The following is a 15,684-nucleotide window of genomic DNA, read 5'->3' as shown; positions in this document are numbered from 1 at the left end:
TTTTGATACTGAAACTTTTGTTGTATTTGTAACACAAAGTCTAGAACCACATACACAGCAAAACTTACAACATTTCTAGGCCTACTAGTTAAATCTTCCTAGCAATCTTATATTTTCTTTTTTTCTTCTTAAAACTCCTCCAAGAAGCAGTTGTTTCTACTTGTCTCAAGCATTTTTTAATCCAAGCTTTAAAAGATAACTAAACTGACATTTATAAACTTTATTAACAGAATCCTATTGAGAAAACCACTGTATATTTTTAATTGAATGCACACACCCTGGATTCAGCTGCATAGATCAACTGTGCCTGAAAGATAGAAAAGACTGCTTTTCTTATCCAAAGATGCATTATTGTTCCTTGCATAACCTTGTGTTAAGCAAGCAACCTCCCAAGAACTGGAGTCTGATGTTTATGGTACTCAGATTATATCCCTAAGCCTTTTTTTGTTTTCTATGGTTCTAGTATTTGTAATTATGTAATGGTGGATTTCAATGCTATTTTACTATTTATTTATAGTTATTTACTATAGGTACTCATAACTACATTGCCAATTGGGGAATGCTTTTTATTTTCCAGAACAACTGCACATTTTAAGGGCACATTTTAAAAATTGAACACACACTTTAAGTTTAGATGAACTGATAAACCGAAAAGGACCAGGAACAAATAAGGTACGTTCTCAAACACCAGTCTTCCTCAATCAATGAAGGCAACATTCCATGCCTAATGAAATGTTTAATCTCTTCTGATCTGAACTGGATCTCTCCCCTTGCCCCATTTTCCCTCTATAGATTTTATACTTTTGCAACCTTGTGTGGCCATACTGCCATTTCAGTACATATGGACATGGAATTTACTTTACATAATTTGGGGTGGCCTATACATTTTAGAAATAAAGGCATAAATAATCTGGTGAAGTTTTATGGAGCCCACTATTTGGAATTAGCTAAATGCAAGCAGAAAAAATAATTATTACAATTTTCTTATTTCAACAAACAACTCAATAACAGAGAAAAGGAGAAAGAGAAAAGGACATTGTTATTTATAATATACTGTGCATTATTTAAATTTATCACTTACCTAGACCATGAGTCAGAATCGTCTTCATCAACACCATCATCAACAGAAACAATAGACTCCTTGGTTAGCTCTTTTCTGCCATAGAATCAATCAGTCAAGCCGCTATTATAATATTCCTTCTTCAATGGTAACATAATCATCTCCATTTATCCAAAGGACAAATGACTTGTTATTTAAATTTGTCAAGCATGTTCAGGAAGTTCAACTTACTTAGTACATGTGTCTGCATTACAATCCGCTTCAGTAGGCTCCTTGGTCCGTTGATTTCTGCCACAGAATTAATCAGTCAAGCTGCTATAGGTATATTTATTCTTCAAAGACAACATAGTCATCTCCTCCATACTAATCTCTGCCCTCCAGATGTCACATTCTAGGATTGTAGCCTAAACAATGGGAAGTGGAAAACACATCCCAGAAGGCAAAGGCAAACTACTTTCATACTGGTGTTCCATATGGATGTGTCCTTATAATCACCAGGAACTGAGTTTGACTTAAGAGAGATTTTATCTTTACTACATCACATCTGGAAGGTACTAAATTGGCAGATGCTGCTTTAACACTGAATTAAAAGCCATTCTATAACGCCAGCACTTTTATACAGTATAGCTCACCCTTCTAAACATATACTTTCCTCTTTCTTCAAAAACTTCAGGGATCAAAAGCACTAGTCAAGGTTGGGAAGGAACAGCCAAGGGCACACCCTGAAAAGGGGTTCTATCAATGCATCCTTTTTGCTATCTAGTCACTGAGAGCATAGATTTTTCTGCTTACCCAATGCAAGTCATCCATTTGTAAGACTGAGACAGTTTCAAGTAGAAGAATTTGCAGATTAATAATGTCAAGAGATTTACTACATCATACTTGTTTTTACCAAGTTCTTCACACATTCAGCCTAAGTACAAAATGCCCTCACATCAGATGGTCACAACATAATGTGATTCAAGTTGACATTCAAATGAAATGTCTCATCTATCATAATATATGGAAGTTTGCCTCTTTGTATTACTGCCCAGTTCAAGCCATTGAAATAATAATGGGGAGGGAAAAACGTAATTAGATAATAAAGAAGTTATCAATTTGCACAACTGAATTTCATTATTCAGACTCACACATCATGATAGGATATACTGTGGTTTGATTTGATTATGATTTAACATGATAAACAAATGCAGCCACTGTGATTTAAAAACAGTATTATATGCAGAAGAGGCCATTATGGCTTTTTCCACAAAGCATGTTAAAGCAAACCATAGCTTACTATGATGTATGAAACCAGCCATATATACATCTTGAATGATATTTCTACTCCCAGTTTTTGAAACTAACTAAAATATAAAGTCTTCTTCCAGTTGAGCTTGACCCTGAATCCTTTCATGGACACTTCTATGTAGATTTCTTGCCAATAAAACAGAAGTTCTTTGCCACTGACCTATTTTGATTCTTTTTTTCCTTTTCAGTTTAGCCTACAGCCCTGGCATTCAGTGTTATCTGCAGACTTATTCTGACAAAAGCAGTATCAGGCTGCAAGCTTTACCCCTTTGGAGCATGTCTGCAGTGTCTTGACACATGGAGCTTATGTTCCAACAGTGCTGGCATCACTTGGATCCCCTTTGTCCCCTCCAAGGCACCCCTGCTGGTATTCCTAGAGATCTCCCATCAAGGTCTTAATCTGCTTAGCTTCCAAAGCCAGGCCAAGCCAGCTAGGTGCTGCCACACACAAAGAGCTTGGAACTAATTATGCAGTTCTGAATAATTTTGGCCATCCCATGAAGTTCACACATTCCCCAGTCACCAAGACCACCATCTTTTATATATTCACAAAATGTATTCAGCAGCAACAGCCAGAAAAGTATAATAGCTGCATTGCAAACATCTGAAATCCATTTCTTTCATCTCATTTTTATTTTATTGATAATACTTATAATCTGCCCAATAAGCAGTCTGGGTAGTTAACAAGCAGTAAAATGCAACTAATCTATAAAAACATAACATCCATTATGTTAGAGGCTAAGAATTTTCAGTGTTCAGTGTTCTTTTTAAAACACTGCTTATTTGGAATAGCTTTTGTAGCCATACTTAAGTTAGCATGGTTTATCTTTCTCAACATTATTATTAATACCTGAAAATCCACAATGGGGTAAATTATCTAGATTAAATTTCTAATGTTTGCACTTTTATTTGGTAGAGACTAGAGCTAAAAGCAACAGATTTGCTTCTTGTCTCCAGAAAAAGAAAGAACAGACATAAGCATGCTTAGAATATGACATGCAATTCTGGGAAATCCATCTTAATAACAGTATTATTAAGATGCTATTTTTAACTTGTCCATCTCTGCCCCCCCCTCCAAAAAACAAAACCGGGACAAGAAGCTAGCAAATCTGTTAATGTTTTGAAAGAAGAGAGCAGTATCACATGCACTTAAAGATAAATCTGACCGAACAGAGTAAAACTTAACTTCCACATATGTAATTTTTTGTTTTTAGAACAACAAAAAAAGTTTTAAAATGTAATTGAACAATTGTGAAGATGGGAGAAAAGACAGAACATTTCATGGTTTTATAAATCTCACAAACCAAACATGCATCAATTAAATTAATTCATGCTTTCACAGTACAATAACTTGGACTCAAGCCATATTCTCATATGGTTTGGGAAGATATGTTGAGGTACCAGCAACTGAATCTGGGATTCTCTGCATTCAGAACATGGGTGCTGCCATTGAACTATGGTTACATTTATATTCTAACCAGAATAACTCACCGAAGAGAGCCTTCTGGTTCATGTTTTACAGTTGTCATTTTATTTTATTTGCTTATGGAGCATAACAAGGCAGGGATACAATCTTTGAGGAGAAAAAAACACAGGAACTGTTCAGAATAACAAAAGAGGTATTTTACATGTACAATTTATCTGCTTAATAAATAATTTAATAAATCAAATTATTAATGTATACATACAGGCTAATTAAGTTAATCCACCAAAATCGATTGCATATAGTCTGTAACTTGGTTAACACGCCACATGCAGGTCTGGAATGCTTCACTATACGTGGTTCCAGATTGAAAGCTCTGAGTACTACCAAAGAAAATAAATTAAACGAGTATTCCATTTCTGCTCTTTAATTTGTTTTGTTTTTCAGAAAGAAAAAAATAGGAGAAAATACAAAAGGCTTACAAATAAAAGACCCTTCATACAGTACCAAAAATGGAAGGTAACCATTTTTGTAACCAAATATTATCTGGAATGCTCCTTCACTTTGGCCAGCCTTCCCCAACTTCAGTTACTGTACATCAGATGACAAATCCCTTAAATCCCAGCCCCAATCAGCAGGATCACTGCTGAATAGGAATGATGGCAGGTGCACTTCTGAAGAACACCAAAGTTAGAGAAAGCTGGCTTCAGCCTATTTTTCATACAGGTGCATTTGGCTGCACCACTACTTCAGACTGGAATGAGAAATTCAGCTGATCAATTTTTAAAAATATTTCCTGCAAATTGAAAAGAAGCACCTTCTTGCCTAGTCTTTCCCAATATATTAACTTTTCTGTGGAAGATTTAGAGCAGAAAAGTAGCTGTGGAAAGGAGTGCATTGCACATCTATAGCTAGTAAGCCAGCTGAAACCTTTCATGAGCCAGTCAGACTTGGTTACTTATCTCTTGGTTACAACCCGAAATGACTACTGCTATGTGTTCTATATGGACTATTCTGGAAGCTTAACTGGTACAAAATGCAGCTGACTGCTGACTAATGCAAGATGCAGAAAATGCATTGCCTGCTGTCTATACTGAAAGACCTGCAGCAATTGCCAAATGCCTTTTGACTTTTAACATCCAAAATAGGTTAGGGCCTGAAGGATCACCTCTCCTACTTAGTTATATCAAAAGGAAAACCCTTTTGAAAATATTCCTGCTGGCAGAAGCTCAGAATCTGGTGAAGAGGATGAAATTGTTTTATCTGTGTATGGGGAAAAAGCCCACATTCATGACTCCAAAATAAAAAAAGCACTTCTGCAATTTCAAGAAGTGCTTGAAAAAAATTGTTCATAGAACTTTGTTTTATTATCATTTGCAGCCTAAACTGAGGCAATTGATGGTTTACCAGATTCAGTGAAAATGTAATACAGTATAATAAATTGTTCATCAACCTCATGATTTTCTGGAATCCCGGGTAAATTTTTCACATACACAGCCAAGTCATTTTTTTTGTCTATCCAAAGCCACATATTTTTGACAAAAATGTTTACATCCCAACAGACTTACAATATTGATGTGTGTCTCTTGAAGGCATATACTAAATGCTTTTTCCTTTTATTAAGTTGATTTTTTCCCCTTTTGAATGGACTATTCAGCACATTATTATTCGTTGAAAATATTTTGATTTGATCCGTAATAACGTTTCTTAGTTTAACTGATAATAGGTTTTTTTTGTCTAAAATCGGAAGGATTTTCAGCAACATCCCAATACTGCGCTGGGTAATCTTGAGAACACCTTCATATGAGCACAGAAAAGCGGTTAATCTTTGCTCGGTAACAATTACCCTAGCTGATTTATTCCTCCCTTCTGGACTCCGCCCGCCGGTTCACCAAAATCTCGTCTTGAACGGAATTCAGGCCTACCGCTATGGCCGGGGAGCTCTGAGACCTGGACCACCACCGGGGTGGGTCTTTTCCCCCTCTCCTGGGGCGCCCACCCATAGCAACCTCACTCTTTGCGATGGCGCACGCTGTGAACCTCCCACAAGAAATAGCCTTTTGCTCCCACCACAGCCCCAAATCAGAGAGGGCTCACTGAAAGGGGCTAGTTTGGGGTGAAGGAGAATCCAATCACCGCAGGAAAAATGAAAAGAGGGAGGAAGACTCCGAGTTTTCCACACCTTAACTTTTCTGTTCTCCTTCCTAAGAGAAACCAATGTGGGGACTCACTCACCGGGTCGGGGCTTACAGGGAGGAAGGCGCACAGAGGAAACGCTTCTTTCAGCTCCCACGGACGGTAAGCTGGTGTGGCTTTGCCGGGCACAACCAAGTTCCCGCCCAGCCGCCCGGCCTCACGCTCACCTGCGATGACCCCCCAAGGCTCTCCGGGTCAACCCCTCGGAGCCCCTGCTTGGCAATTTCGGGCTACGAGCAGCAGTAACCGGAATGGCTGACAGAAGCCGCCCCTTTCGGGGCGCAGCTTCATGCTGGCTCGGCTGCGACACCCACGGACGGAGACTCGCGCCTGATTATTGCCATCACCGGCGGGGCCGTGAAAACGCTCGGCCGCGGCGGTGGCGGCTTCCCGCGAAATTCCCCGGTGGAACGCCGTTGCCAAGGCCACGCGGCTCGGGTCAAAGGTGGCCATTATCGCGGCCGCCGCCGGCTTTCCCTCCTCCGAGGCGCGTGAGGGATGCGCGCGGGCTCTGCGGCGCAGAAGAGCGCTTGTGGGCAAGGCGGGTGGACTTGCCTCTGAGTCGGTGCACGTCTGCCTCAGGAACACCATACTCTGATTCGCATAAGCCTTGGGTTTGTTAACCACGGTCTGTTGAAAAAACACAGTTGGCTGGTGTCACGTGTAACCCTAAACCTTGGTTTAACTATTACACGAAAACTGGCTGTATTTATACACCACAAAATAAAAAGACATTATGGTATACATAACTTGGATTAAGGTTCAATGACTGGATTCTCATTATATGCTAAGCCATAGAACTTGATTTGCAAGCCACCCTGTGTCTTTAATAAATCTAGGCTTAGCACAAACCTATCTGTAGATTTGTGCATTACAATATGCCATGATTTGTTTTAATCATTATGCAGAGAAATCCACAAAGACTGGGTGCTGAATTCTGATTTAGCATGTTTATTTTGATCAGGTATATATTTACCCACATATATACCACCTACTTCTTGTGACTCCAGGCAGCTTACAGTACATAAAACTCTAACCTATATGGCCTTTTGGTCATATTTAGCCATATTGGCCTTATGTACAACAATAAAACAATATTAAAACCAAGGTAATAAAACAGAAAGAAGGAATTACAATGGATACACACCCATCTCCCAAATGCTCTCTAAAAAAGGCTCAAGTTTTACTAGTTTCTGGAAGGCCATTAGGCTGAATGCTGATCTGACCTCAGGAGGGAAGCTGTCCCATAACATAGAGCCTTCTATAGGAAAACATTGGGGGACCATTAACTGTTAAGAGAATTTGTTGGGGAGCATGCACCAGATGAGCCATGGATGAACAGGATCTTACTACCAACAGCTGCTTGAAGCCAAGGTCACCATGTATAGACTCAGCCACTGTGGTTTGTAAAACTATGCTGACAGTAACGCAACCATGGCCTCCAGCTCTTTTTTTATACCCCCAGATTTCTCAAATTACACTGCTGAAAACTACATGGTTTTTCTTCATTTTCATTAACATATGCCTAAAATAGTGCATTAAGCCTTTTCCAGGCTTAAAGCATTTTAATTTGATAGCAAAAGTACACACACCCAACAATGAACACAAAAAAGATGAACAGTTTGGCTTTTGATTAAATCATTGTCATGAGTTTGGAGGCCAGGTTTATTTATTTTAAGTATGTTCCTTAATCCCAAAAAAGTTTACTGCTCCTGGGTTTATTTCTTTGTATACTGCATGAACTTGGCTATTTGGAACTATGCATATGTGGTTTCTGAGCTCAATCATAAGTTCCATCCTATTCAAACATTCCTAGAATAAGTGCCATTAAACTCAGTGGAACTCACTTCTGAGCCAACATGCATAGGGTTCCATGTCAGTCATTTCTTTCAGTATAATAAATATTAAAAACCCAACACCCTTCCAACAATACAGAGCTATACCCATAAATTAATTACAGTAATTTAAATGGGATCGGAAGGGTTTTCAAACAGACCACTCCTTGTACTAGCATTCAAAAATATTGTATAGCTTTTCTATCCTTCTCAATGATGGAAAAACTTTGCAGAGTATAAATTGAAAACAGCAACTTTTGGATTTCCTACAAATTTCAGTTTGTGAAGCAGAATGGTTGTATTTTAACAGCCTCATATGGAAACTATATTACTATAAGCCTGAATTAGTCCATGCTATGGCAGGATAAAGGCCTCTTCACTGAAGTCTGCAGTTTTGTCTGGTTATCTGGCCTGAGTTTAATCTAGTTACAGGGTCCTTGGGACACTGAGTCCTGCCCTCTGGGTGTTAGATTCATCTCCCTCCCAGGAGGTGACATCGAGCTCGGTTCAAGTGGTAGTAAATGTCTCTTTCTGGGAGGGTGTGGTTTCACCTGTCTTCTTTTTAGGGAAGGTAGGTGAGAAAGTGGTAGGCCTGCAGCTTCAAAGGACTCTGTAGGAAGCATATTATCTGGACCCATAGCAGTTAGGGTTCAGGCTGGGATACAGCACAGAGTTGGCATTAAGCACACTTTTGGATGACCTCTGGAGAGTTCAGGATAGGGGTAGGGTATCCATCCTGGCCGTTCTTGATCTGTCAGTGACTTTCAATACCATTGATTCTGGGCCAGCTTGTTGGAAGTCCTGGCAAATCCAGCATGCCTCATTAGCATGTGAATTAGCATGTAAATTGAGTTGTCCCACAATGCAACTCTGAGGAAGCTGTTTGTTGCCACTCCCACTTCCTGTCTCTCCTTCCTCCTTCCACCCAGGGAGAAGCAAGCATGCTGCTCTGCTCTCCATTCATCAGGGCCATGTGCTCGGGCCTTGATGAAGGATTCTGCCCTTTTCTTCCACACAGCCCTTCGCAGCAAACAGGGCTGAGGGTTTAGGGCAAACTAAGTATTTAGAAAAAAAAGAAGAACAAAGGAACTTCACCTTTTCCTTCAAGATAGATGTAACAGAAGCAACAATAAAATCAGTAAGACATTCTTTTACTTATTTTAACCTAATCTGTCTAAGCGTGTGATTCTTTATGCTTGGGAGGGCTGAATGTGTAAGATCCATAACCTGTATTTCTCTGGCATGCTTACTGAAGCTATCTAAAATAATTTTCTGTGCCAGCTTCTCAGCTGTGTTATTAGCTCTGCTCCATTTCAATGGTTCTAGCAGGCCACTAAATTGGCTTCACAGCTGAGGGGGCTGGGAGCAGGAGGCACTGTTCTTCAGTGGTTCGCCTTCTTTCTCCATTGCTGCCTCCAGTTGGTGTTTGGGGAGCGGGGAGAGATTCAGTCTTAGCCCTCTGCTAAGTGGGATGCCAGAGAGCCCAACTCTCTCCCCATTCCTATTTAGCAACTGTATAAGTTATCCATCGGCACTGGGTGAGCGCTCATCGCATACAAGGATTGAGTTGGATCGTCTGTCATTTGGATTTTATTTTTATCTGTAATTTATTGTTTACCTTTAATTGTATTTTTAGATATTGTATTTTTAAATATTGTAACTGTATGGTATATTTATTGTTCTATTGATTATTTTGTTGTAAACCGCCCAGAGTCCCTCTGGTGGGAGGAGATGGGCGGTGACAAATTTGATAAATAAAATAAATGCTGATGACACTTAATTGTACATCTCTGCCCTGGGCCATCCAAGTGATACTGTTGAAGTGCTTTCTCAGTGCCTGGAGGCTGTGTATTTCTGGATAGGGTTGAATTGTGTAGAGAGAATATGGAATGGCCTTGAAGGACAGGAGGAAGATCTGCTACCAAGGCAACAGTCAGATAAGCAGGGCTTGAGCCTGGGCCAAGAAACTAACTTGAGAAAACATCTCAGACAAGCTCCTCCCTAGTTCGCGTGAAGATAAAGCAAGGGAGGGGAGAAGTACATTTAGACTGGGAAGATTGTGTTACCATAGCTGTACAATAAAACTAGTCCTGACCTAATGGCTTTAGTTTCTTAGTCTGGTCTACTTGCAGGCCTGCCAAACCCTGACAAGACTGAATGGCTATGGGTTTTAAGGCTCCCCGTATCTGGTAATTTTCCATTGGTAATTCTGAATGGGTTACACTCCTCCAGGCAGAGTGGGTGCACAGTCTGGGGGTCCCCTTGGACTCAGGGGTCCTCCTGATTGCTGTGGCCAGGGGGGCCTTCACACAAAAACATCTTGTGTACCAGTTGCTCCCATTCCTAGATGAAGAGGCACTGCTCGTGGTCATTCATGCTACTGTAACATGCTCTACCTGGAGCTGCCCTTGAAAAGCATTCAGAAGCCTTAGCTGGACCAGAATGTGGCAGCGCATGCGTTATTGGGTACGTCCACCTAACACTACTTGCACTGAATTTTTTTGCATACATGCTTTACAAGTGTCCATGTTTTATACTTTATCTTCTCTGCCCAGAGTTTTGTGGATAAATGGGTGGCATTATAAATTTGATAATTAAATAAATAGTTAAGGACCATAATCTACTACACTGGTCCAGTGCAGAATGGTTAATAGATGTTATTGGACTTCCCAGTCTAGGGATGAGAGAGAATGACTGGCCCAAAATTACCCAACCAGCTTCCATGGCTAAGAGAGGTCTAGAACCTGGATCTTTCACTTCCAATCCAATGTCTTTTGTTGTTGTTTATTCGTTTAGTCGCTTCCGACTCTTCGTGACTTCATGGACCAGCCCACGCCAGAGCTTCCTGTCAATCACCAACACCCCCAGCTCCCCCAGGGATGAGTCCGTCACCTCTAGAATATCATCCATCCATCTTGCCCTTGGTCGGCCCCTCTTCCTTTTGCCCTCCGCTCTCCCTAGCATCAGCATCTTCTCCAGGGTGTCCTGTCTTCTCATGATGTGGCCAAAGTATTTCAGTTTTGCCTTTAATATCATTCCCTCAAGTGAGCAGTCTGGCTTTATTTCCTGGAGGATGGACTGATTTGATCTTGCAGTCCAAGGCACTCTCAGAATTTTCCTCCAACACCACAGTTCCAAAGCATCTGTCTTCCTTCGCTCAGCCTTCCTTACGGTCCAGCTCTCGCAGCCATATGTTACTACAGGGAAGACCATTGCTTTAACTATGCGGGCCTTTGTTGTCAGTGTGATGTCTCTGCTCTTAACTATTTTATCGAGATTTGTCATTGCTCTTCTCCCAAGGATTAAGCATCTTCTGATTTCCTGACTGCAGTCAGCATCTGCAGTAATCTTTGCACCTAGGAATACAAAGTCTTTCACTGCTTCTACATTTTCTCCCTCTATTTGCCAGTTATCAATCAAGCTGGTTGCCATAATCTTGGTTTTTTTTGAGGTTTAGCTGCAAACCAGCTTTTGCACTTTCTTCTTTCACCTTCATCATAAGGCTCCTCACTTCCTCTTCGCTTTCAGCCATCAAAGTGGTATCATCTGCATATCTGAGATTGTTAATGTTTCTTCCAGAGATTTTAACTCCAGCCTTGGATTCCTCAAGCCCAGCTTGTCGCATGATGTGTTCTGCATACAAGTTGAATAGGTAGGGTGAGAGTATACAGCCCTGCCGTACTCCTTTCCCAATCTTAAACCAGTCCGTTGTTCCGTGGTCTGTTCTTACTGTTGCTACTTGGTCGTTATACAGATTCTTCAGGAGGCATACAAGATGACGGTATCCCCATACCGCTAAGAACTTGCCACAATTTGTTATGGTCCACACAGTCAAAGGCTTTAGAATACTCAATAAAACAGAAATAGATGTTTTTCTGAAACTCCCTGGCTTTTTCCATTATCCAGTGGATATTGGCAATTTGGTCTCTAGTTCCTCTGCCTTTTCTAAACCCAGCTTGTAGATCTGGCAATTCTTGCTCCATGAACTGCTGAAGTCTACCTTGCAGGATCTTGAGCATTACCTTACTGGCATGTGAAATGAGTGCCATTGTTCGATAGTTTGAACATTCTTTAGTGTTTCCCTTTTTTGGTATGGGGATATAAGTTGATTTTTTCCAATCTGATGGCCATTCTTGTGTTTTCCAAATTTGCTGGCATATAGCATGCATTACCTTGACAGCATCATCTTGCAAGATTTTGAACAGTTCAGCTGGGATGCCGTCGTCTCCTGCTGCCTTGTTATTAGCAATGCTTCTTAAGGCCCACTCAACCTCACTCTTCAGGATGTCTGGCTCTAGCTCACTGACCACACCGTCAAAGCTATCCCCGATATTGTTATCCTTCCTATACAGGTCTTCTGTATATTCTTGCCACCTTTTCTTGATCTCTTCTTCTTCTGTTAGGTCCTTGCCATCTTTGTTTTTGATCATACCCATTTTTGCCTGGAATTTACCTCCGATGTTTCTAATTTTCTGGAAGAGGTCTCTTGTCCTTCCTATTCTATTGTCTTCTTCCACTTCCGCGCATTGCTTGTTTAAAAATAATTCCTTATCTCTTCTGGCTAACCTCTGGAATTTTGCATTTAATTGGGCAGATCTCCCCCTATCACTGTTGCCTTTTGCTTTCTTTCTTTCTTGGGCTACTTCTAGTGTCTCAGCAGACAGCCATTTTGCCTTCTTGGTTTTCTCTTTCTTTGGGATGTATTTTGTTGCCGCCTCCTGAACAATGCTGCCAACTTCTGTCCAGAGTTCTTCCGGGACCCTATCTACTAAGTCCAGTCCCTTAAATCGATTCTTCACCTCCACTGCATATTCCTTAGGAATATTAGTGAGCTCATATCTAGCTGATCTGTGGGTCTTCCCTAATCTCTTTAGTCTGATCCTAAATTGTGCAAGAAGAAGTTCGTGATCGGAACTACAGTCAGCTCCAGGCCTTGTTTTTACCAACTGTACAGATGTCCGCCACCTTTGGCTGCAAAGGATGTAATCAATCTGATTTCGGTGTTGTCCATCTGGTGAAGTCCATGTATAAAGCCGTCTCTTAGGTTGTTGGAAGAGAGTGTTTGTTATGCAGAGTGAATTGTCTTGGCAAAATTCTATCAGCCTATGTCCTGCTTCATTTTGTTCTCCCAGGCCATACTTACCTGTAATTCGAGGTGTCATTTGACTGCCCACCTTAGCATTCCAGTCTCCTGTGATGAAAATAACATCTGTTTTAGGCGTGTTGTCCAGTAGGTGCTGCAGATCCTCATAGAACTGCTCTACTTCAGCTTCTTCAGCATTTGTGGTTGGGGCGTATATTTGGATCACTGTGATGTTAGATGGCTTGCCCTGAATTCGAATTGAGATCATTCTGTCTTTTCTTGGGTTGTATCCAAGCACTGCTTTAGCCACTTTATTATTAATTATGAAGGCTACTCCATTTCTTCTGTGGTCCTCTTGTCCACAGTAGTAGATCTGGTGGTCATTTGATGTGAAGTGGCCCATTTCAGTTCACTGACGCCCAGAATGTCTATCTTTAATCTTGACATCTCACCAATAACCACATCCAATTTGCCCTGGCTCATAGATCTTACATTCCAGGTTCCAATGGTGTGTTGGTCCTTAGAACATCGGATTCGCCGTTTACCACCAGCACCGTCGGCCGCTAGCCGTCCTTTCGGCTTTGAGCTAGCTGCGTCATCACGTCTGGGGCTAGTTGAACTCATCCTCTGTTCCTCCCCAGTAGCATTTTGACCATCTTCTGACCTGGCGGTCTCATCTTCCGATGGTATATCGACATATCTCTGGTTGTACTGATCCATTTAGTTTTCACGGCAAGAATACTGGGGTGGGTTGCCATTACCTTCCCCAGGGATCTCATTTAGTCTGACCTCTCTGTCATGACCTTCCCGTCTTGGGTGGCCCTTCACGGTTTAGCTCATGGCATCATTGAGGTGCTCAAGCTCCAGCACCACGACAAGGTAACGATCCTTTGCTGAAGAATCCAATGTCTTAATCTCTACAATACACTGGCTTTCAGAAGCTGTATTACACCAACATAAATGTAGAGAATTTGGGCCTATATTTTTCCTCTTCTCCCTCCCTCTCTCTTCTCTTTTTCTAGTGAAAGAACAAAAAATAATCAGATTCTCTCCTTTCAGCATTTTGAGGCCTTGAAATTATTATTATTAAAGAAATAATCTATTATAACATTTCCAGAAAAGATTTGTGCCCTTTGCTGTCAGTAGAGGGAGCTGAAAGTATTCTTAATAGAGCTTTTGAAATATTTGTGATTTTTCTAGATATAAATTTATATCTGTTGACAGGGTAGGGAGGGAGGAAGATAGGGAAGCATGCATGCTATCTCTACAGAAGAAGCAATACTCATGCGTATTCAGCCACTCAAGCACTTGAGTACATCAAACCACCACAAATAGGTAAGCTTTTTTTTCATTTATATCCTTCTACCACATTTGTGTATGTTCATTTTATATTTGTTTTATCTTTAATTATAAAAAAGCTCTGAGATAGATTTATTGCAGTTATTTTTCCTGTGAATATTTGCCCGTTGTTTATAAAGTTTGAGGGAATGAGCTCAAGAAAATCTTACATTTAATCACTTTTTAAAAATAAGTGTTTTGATCTTGTCATCACATTAAGTAGCATTTTCCCTTACTTATAGCAGTTCTGAGGGTTCTGCTGTATATTCTTCAATGGACCCAGATATAGGACTTTAGGTTTTTCTACTTTCTCCTATATGAAAGGGGGAGGAGCACAATTTACAGTGGGTGGTGCTTTGTTCTTCCCATCTCTGGGATTTCTCTCCTTGTAATCCTCTCCTACTCTCCATTTTCTTTTCCAGCTTGAATTCCTTCAAAGCTGTGTTTGCAAAATGTACTTACCTAAGATAACTATATCTTAAGGTTTCTTCGACTCAATTTTGTGGGTTCACACAATGTCCTGAACTAATCTCATAGTTTGTATCTGCTAGACTAAAAGGTAGTTGGCCGGTGCCATGCAAAGACAGCCAAACAAGAAATGTTACTTAAACATTTTTTTAAAATGTCTTTGAGTGTTGTTAGTGATGGAGTTTTTAAAGGTTAATAAAAGAACTCCAAGCAGCTAACAGCAATCTTGCAGAGTAGAAGTGTGAACCAAAAAAAAAGGAACTTACACATTAAGCTTAATTACGTTCAGAAATAAATTCAGTCTTCACACTGTAGTTAGATGAAGAAAAATAGAGATAGCTTACTTTTATTCTAATTGGATACAAGTAGATTCATAGCAGAAAGCACTTAATCATCACTGGTTTTTGGTAGCAGAGGATGGTTGGGGGAGGGCTGCATTCCTACAGCACCTCCTGCTTGCATGTCTGCCCACAAGGTAATGGAGATTGTTAATCCCCAAACCCAAGAAGAAGGAGGAAGAGGAAATCAGGTGACCCACGTGACATCCCACAAGCACAATAGAGATGCAATTTGCTGGAGCGACCCCCTTATGCTTATGAGACAATGCTGAGTTGATCCCTGATAATTCCAACAGTTAGGACTAAGAAGATAAATTTGAGGTTAGTCCTCTCCACTAGATGACTAGTAGAGGCTGCTTCAGCTGCTCTATCTCTGTATCTCCACATCACACATAAACACCCTGATGTAAGAGGAACTTAAAGGGCAGGGGGAGTTCAACTTTTCCCATCTTCTCAATGGTGGCTCTGTCACCATTTTTTAAAACTTGCAGTTGCACAGCCATTGCCAAAATGGCTGGGTTTCCAGCCCAAATGGCTACCAGCTAGCAAACCAAAGTATTCCTCTGATCTAGTCCTCTAGATCATTTGCTGCTGGATTACTGGAAAGTAATTTTTCCATGATTTGTACTAGCCATGGTTGAGTATGTTTTGCA

At 40.7% G+C, this 15,684-nt stretch overlaps 1 protein-coding gene across 1 annotated transcript in view; it reads right to left on the bottom strand.

The window, feature by feature from the left end:
- The window catches only part of LOC134494711 (phosphatidylinositol 3,4,5-trisphosphate 3-phosphatase TPTE2-like), a 30,212-nt gene extending 28,244 nt beyond the window's left edge, over positions 1 to 1,968 (bottom strand). The window contains exons 1-2 of the mRNA XM_063299990.1: positions 1,853 to 1,968; positions 1,082 to 1,156 (exon numbers count right to left, since the gene is read on the bottom strand). Coding sequence (XP_063156060.1) covers positions 1,082 to 1,156; positions 1,853 to 1,968 — 191 coding nt within the window. The remainder of the gene's footprint in view (positions 1 to 1,081; positions 1,157 to 1,852) is intronic.
- Positions 1,969 to 15,684: the final 13,716 nt, after the last annotated feature.

The sequence above is a fragment of the Candoia aspera genome, chromosome 1 (genome assembly GCF_035149785.1).
Source record: "Candoia aspera isolate rCanAsp1 chromosome 1, rCanAsp1.hap2, whole genome shotgun sequence".
Taxonomy (NCBI): domain Eukaryota; kingdom Metazoa; phylum Chordata; class Lepidosauria; order Squamata; family Boidae; genus Candoia; species Candoia aspera.
Note: the sequence above shows the minus strand (reverse complement) of the source record. Positions and strands in the feature narration are given on the sequence as shown.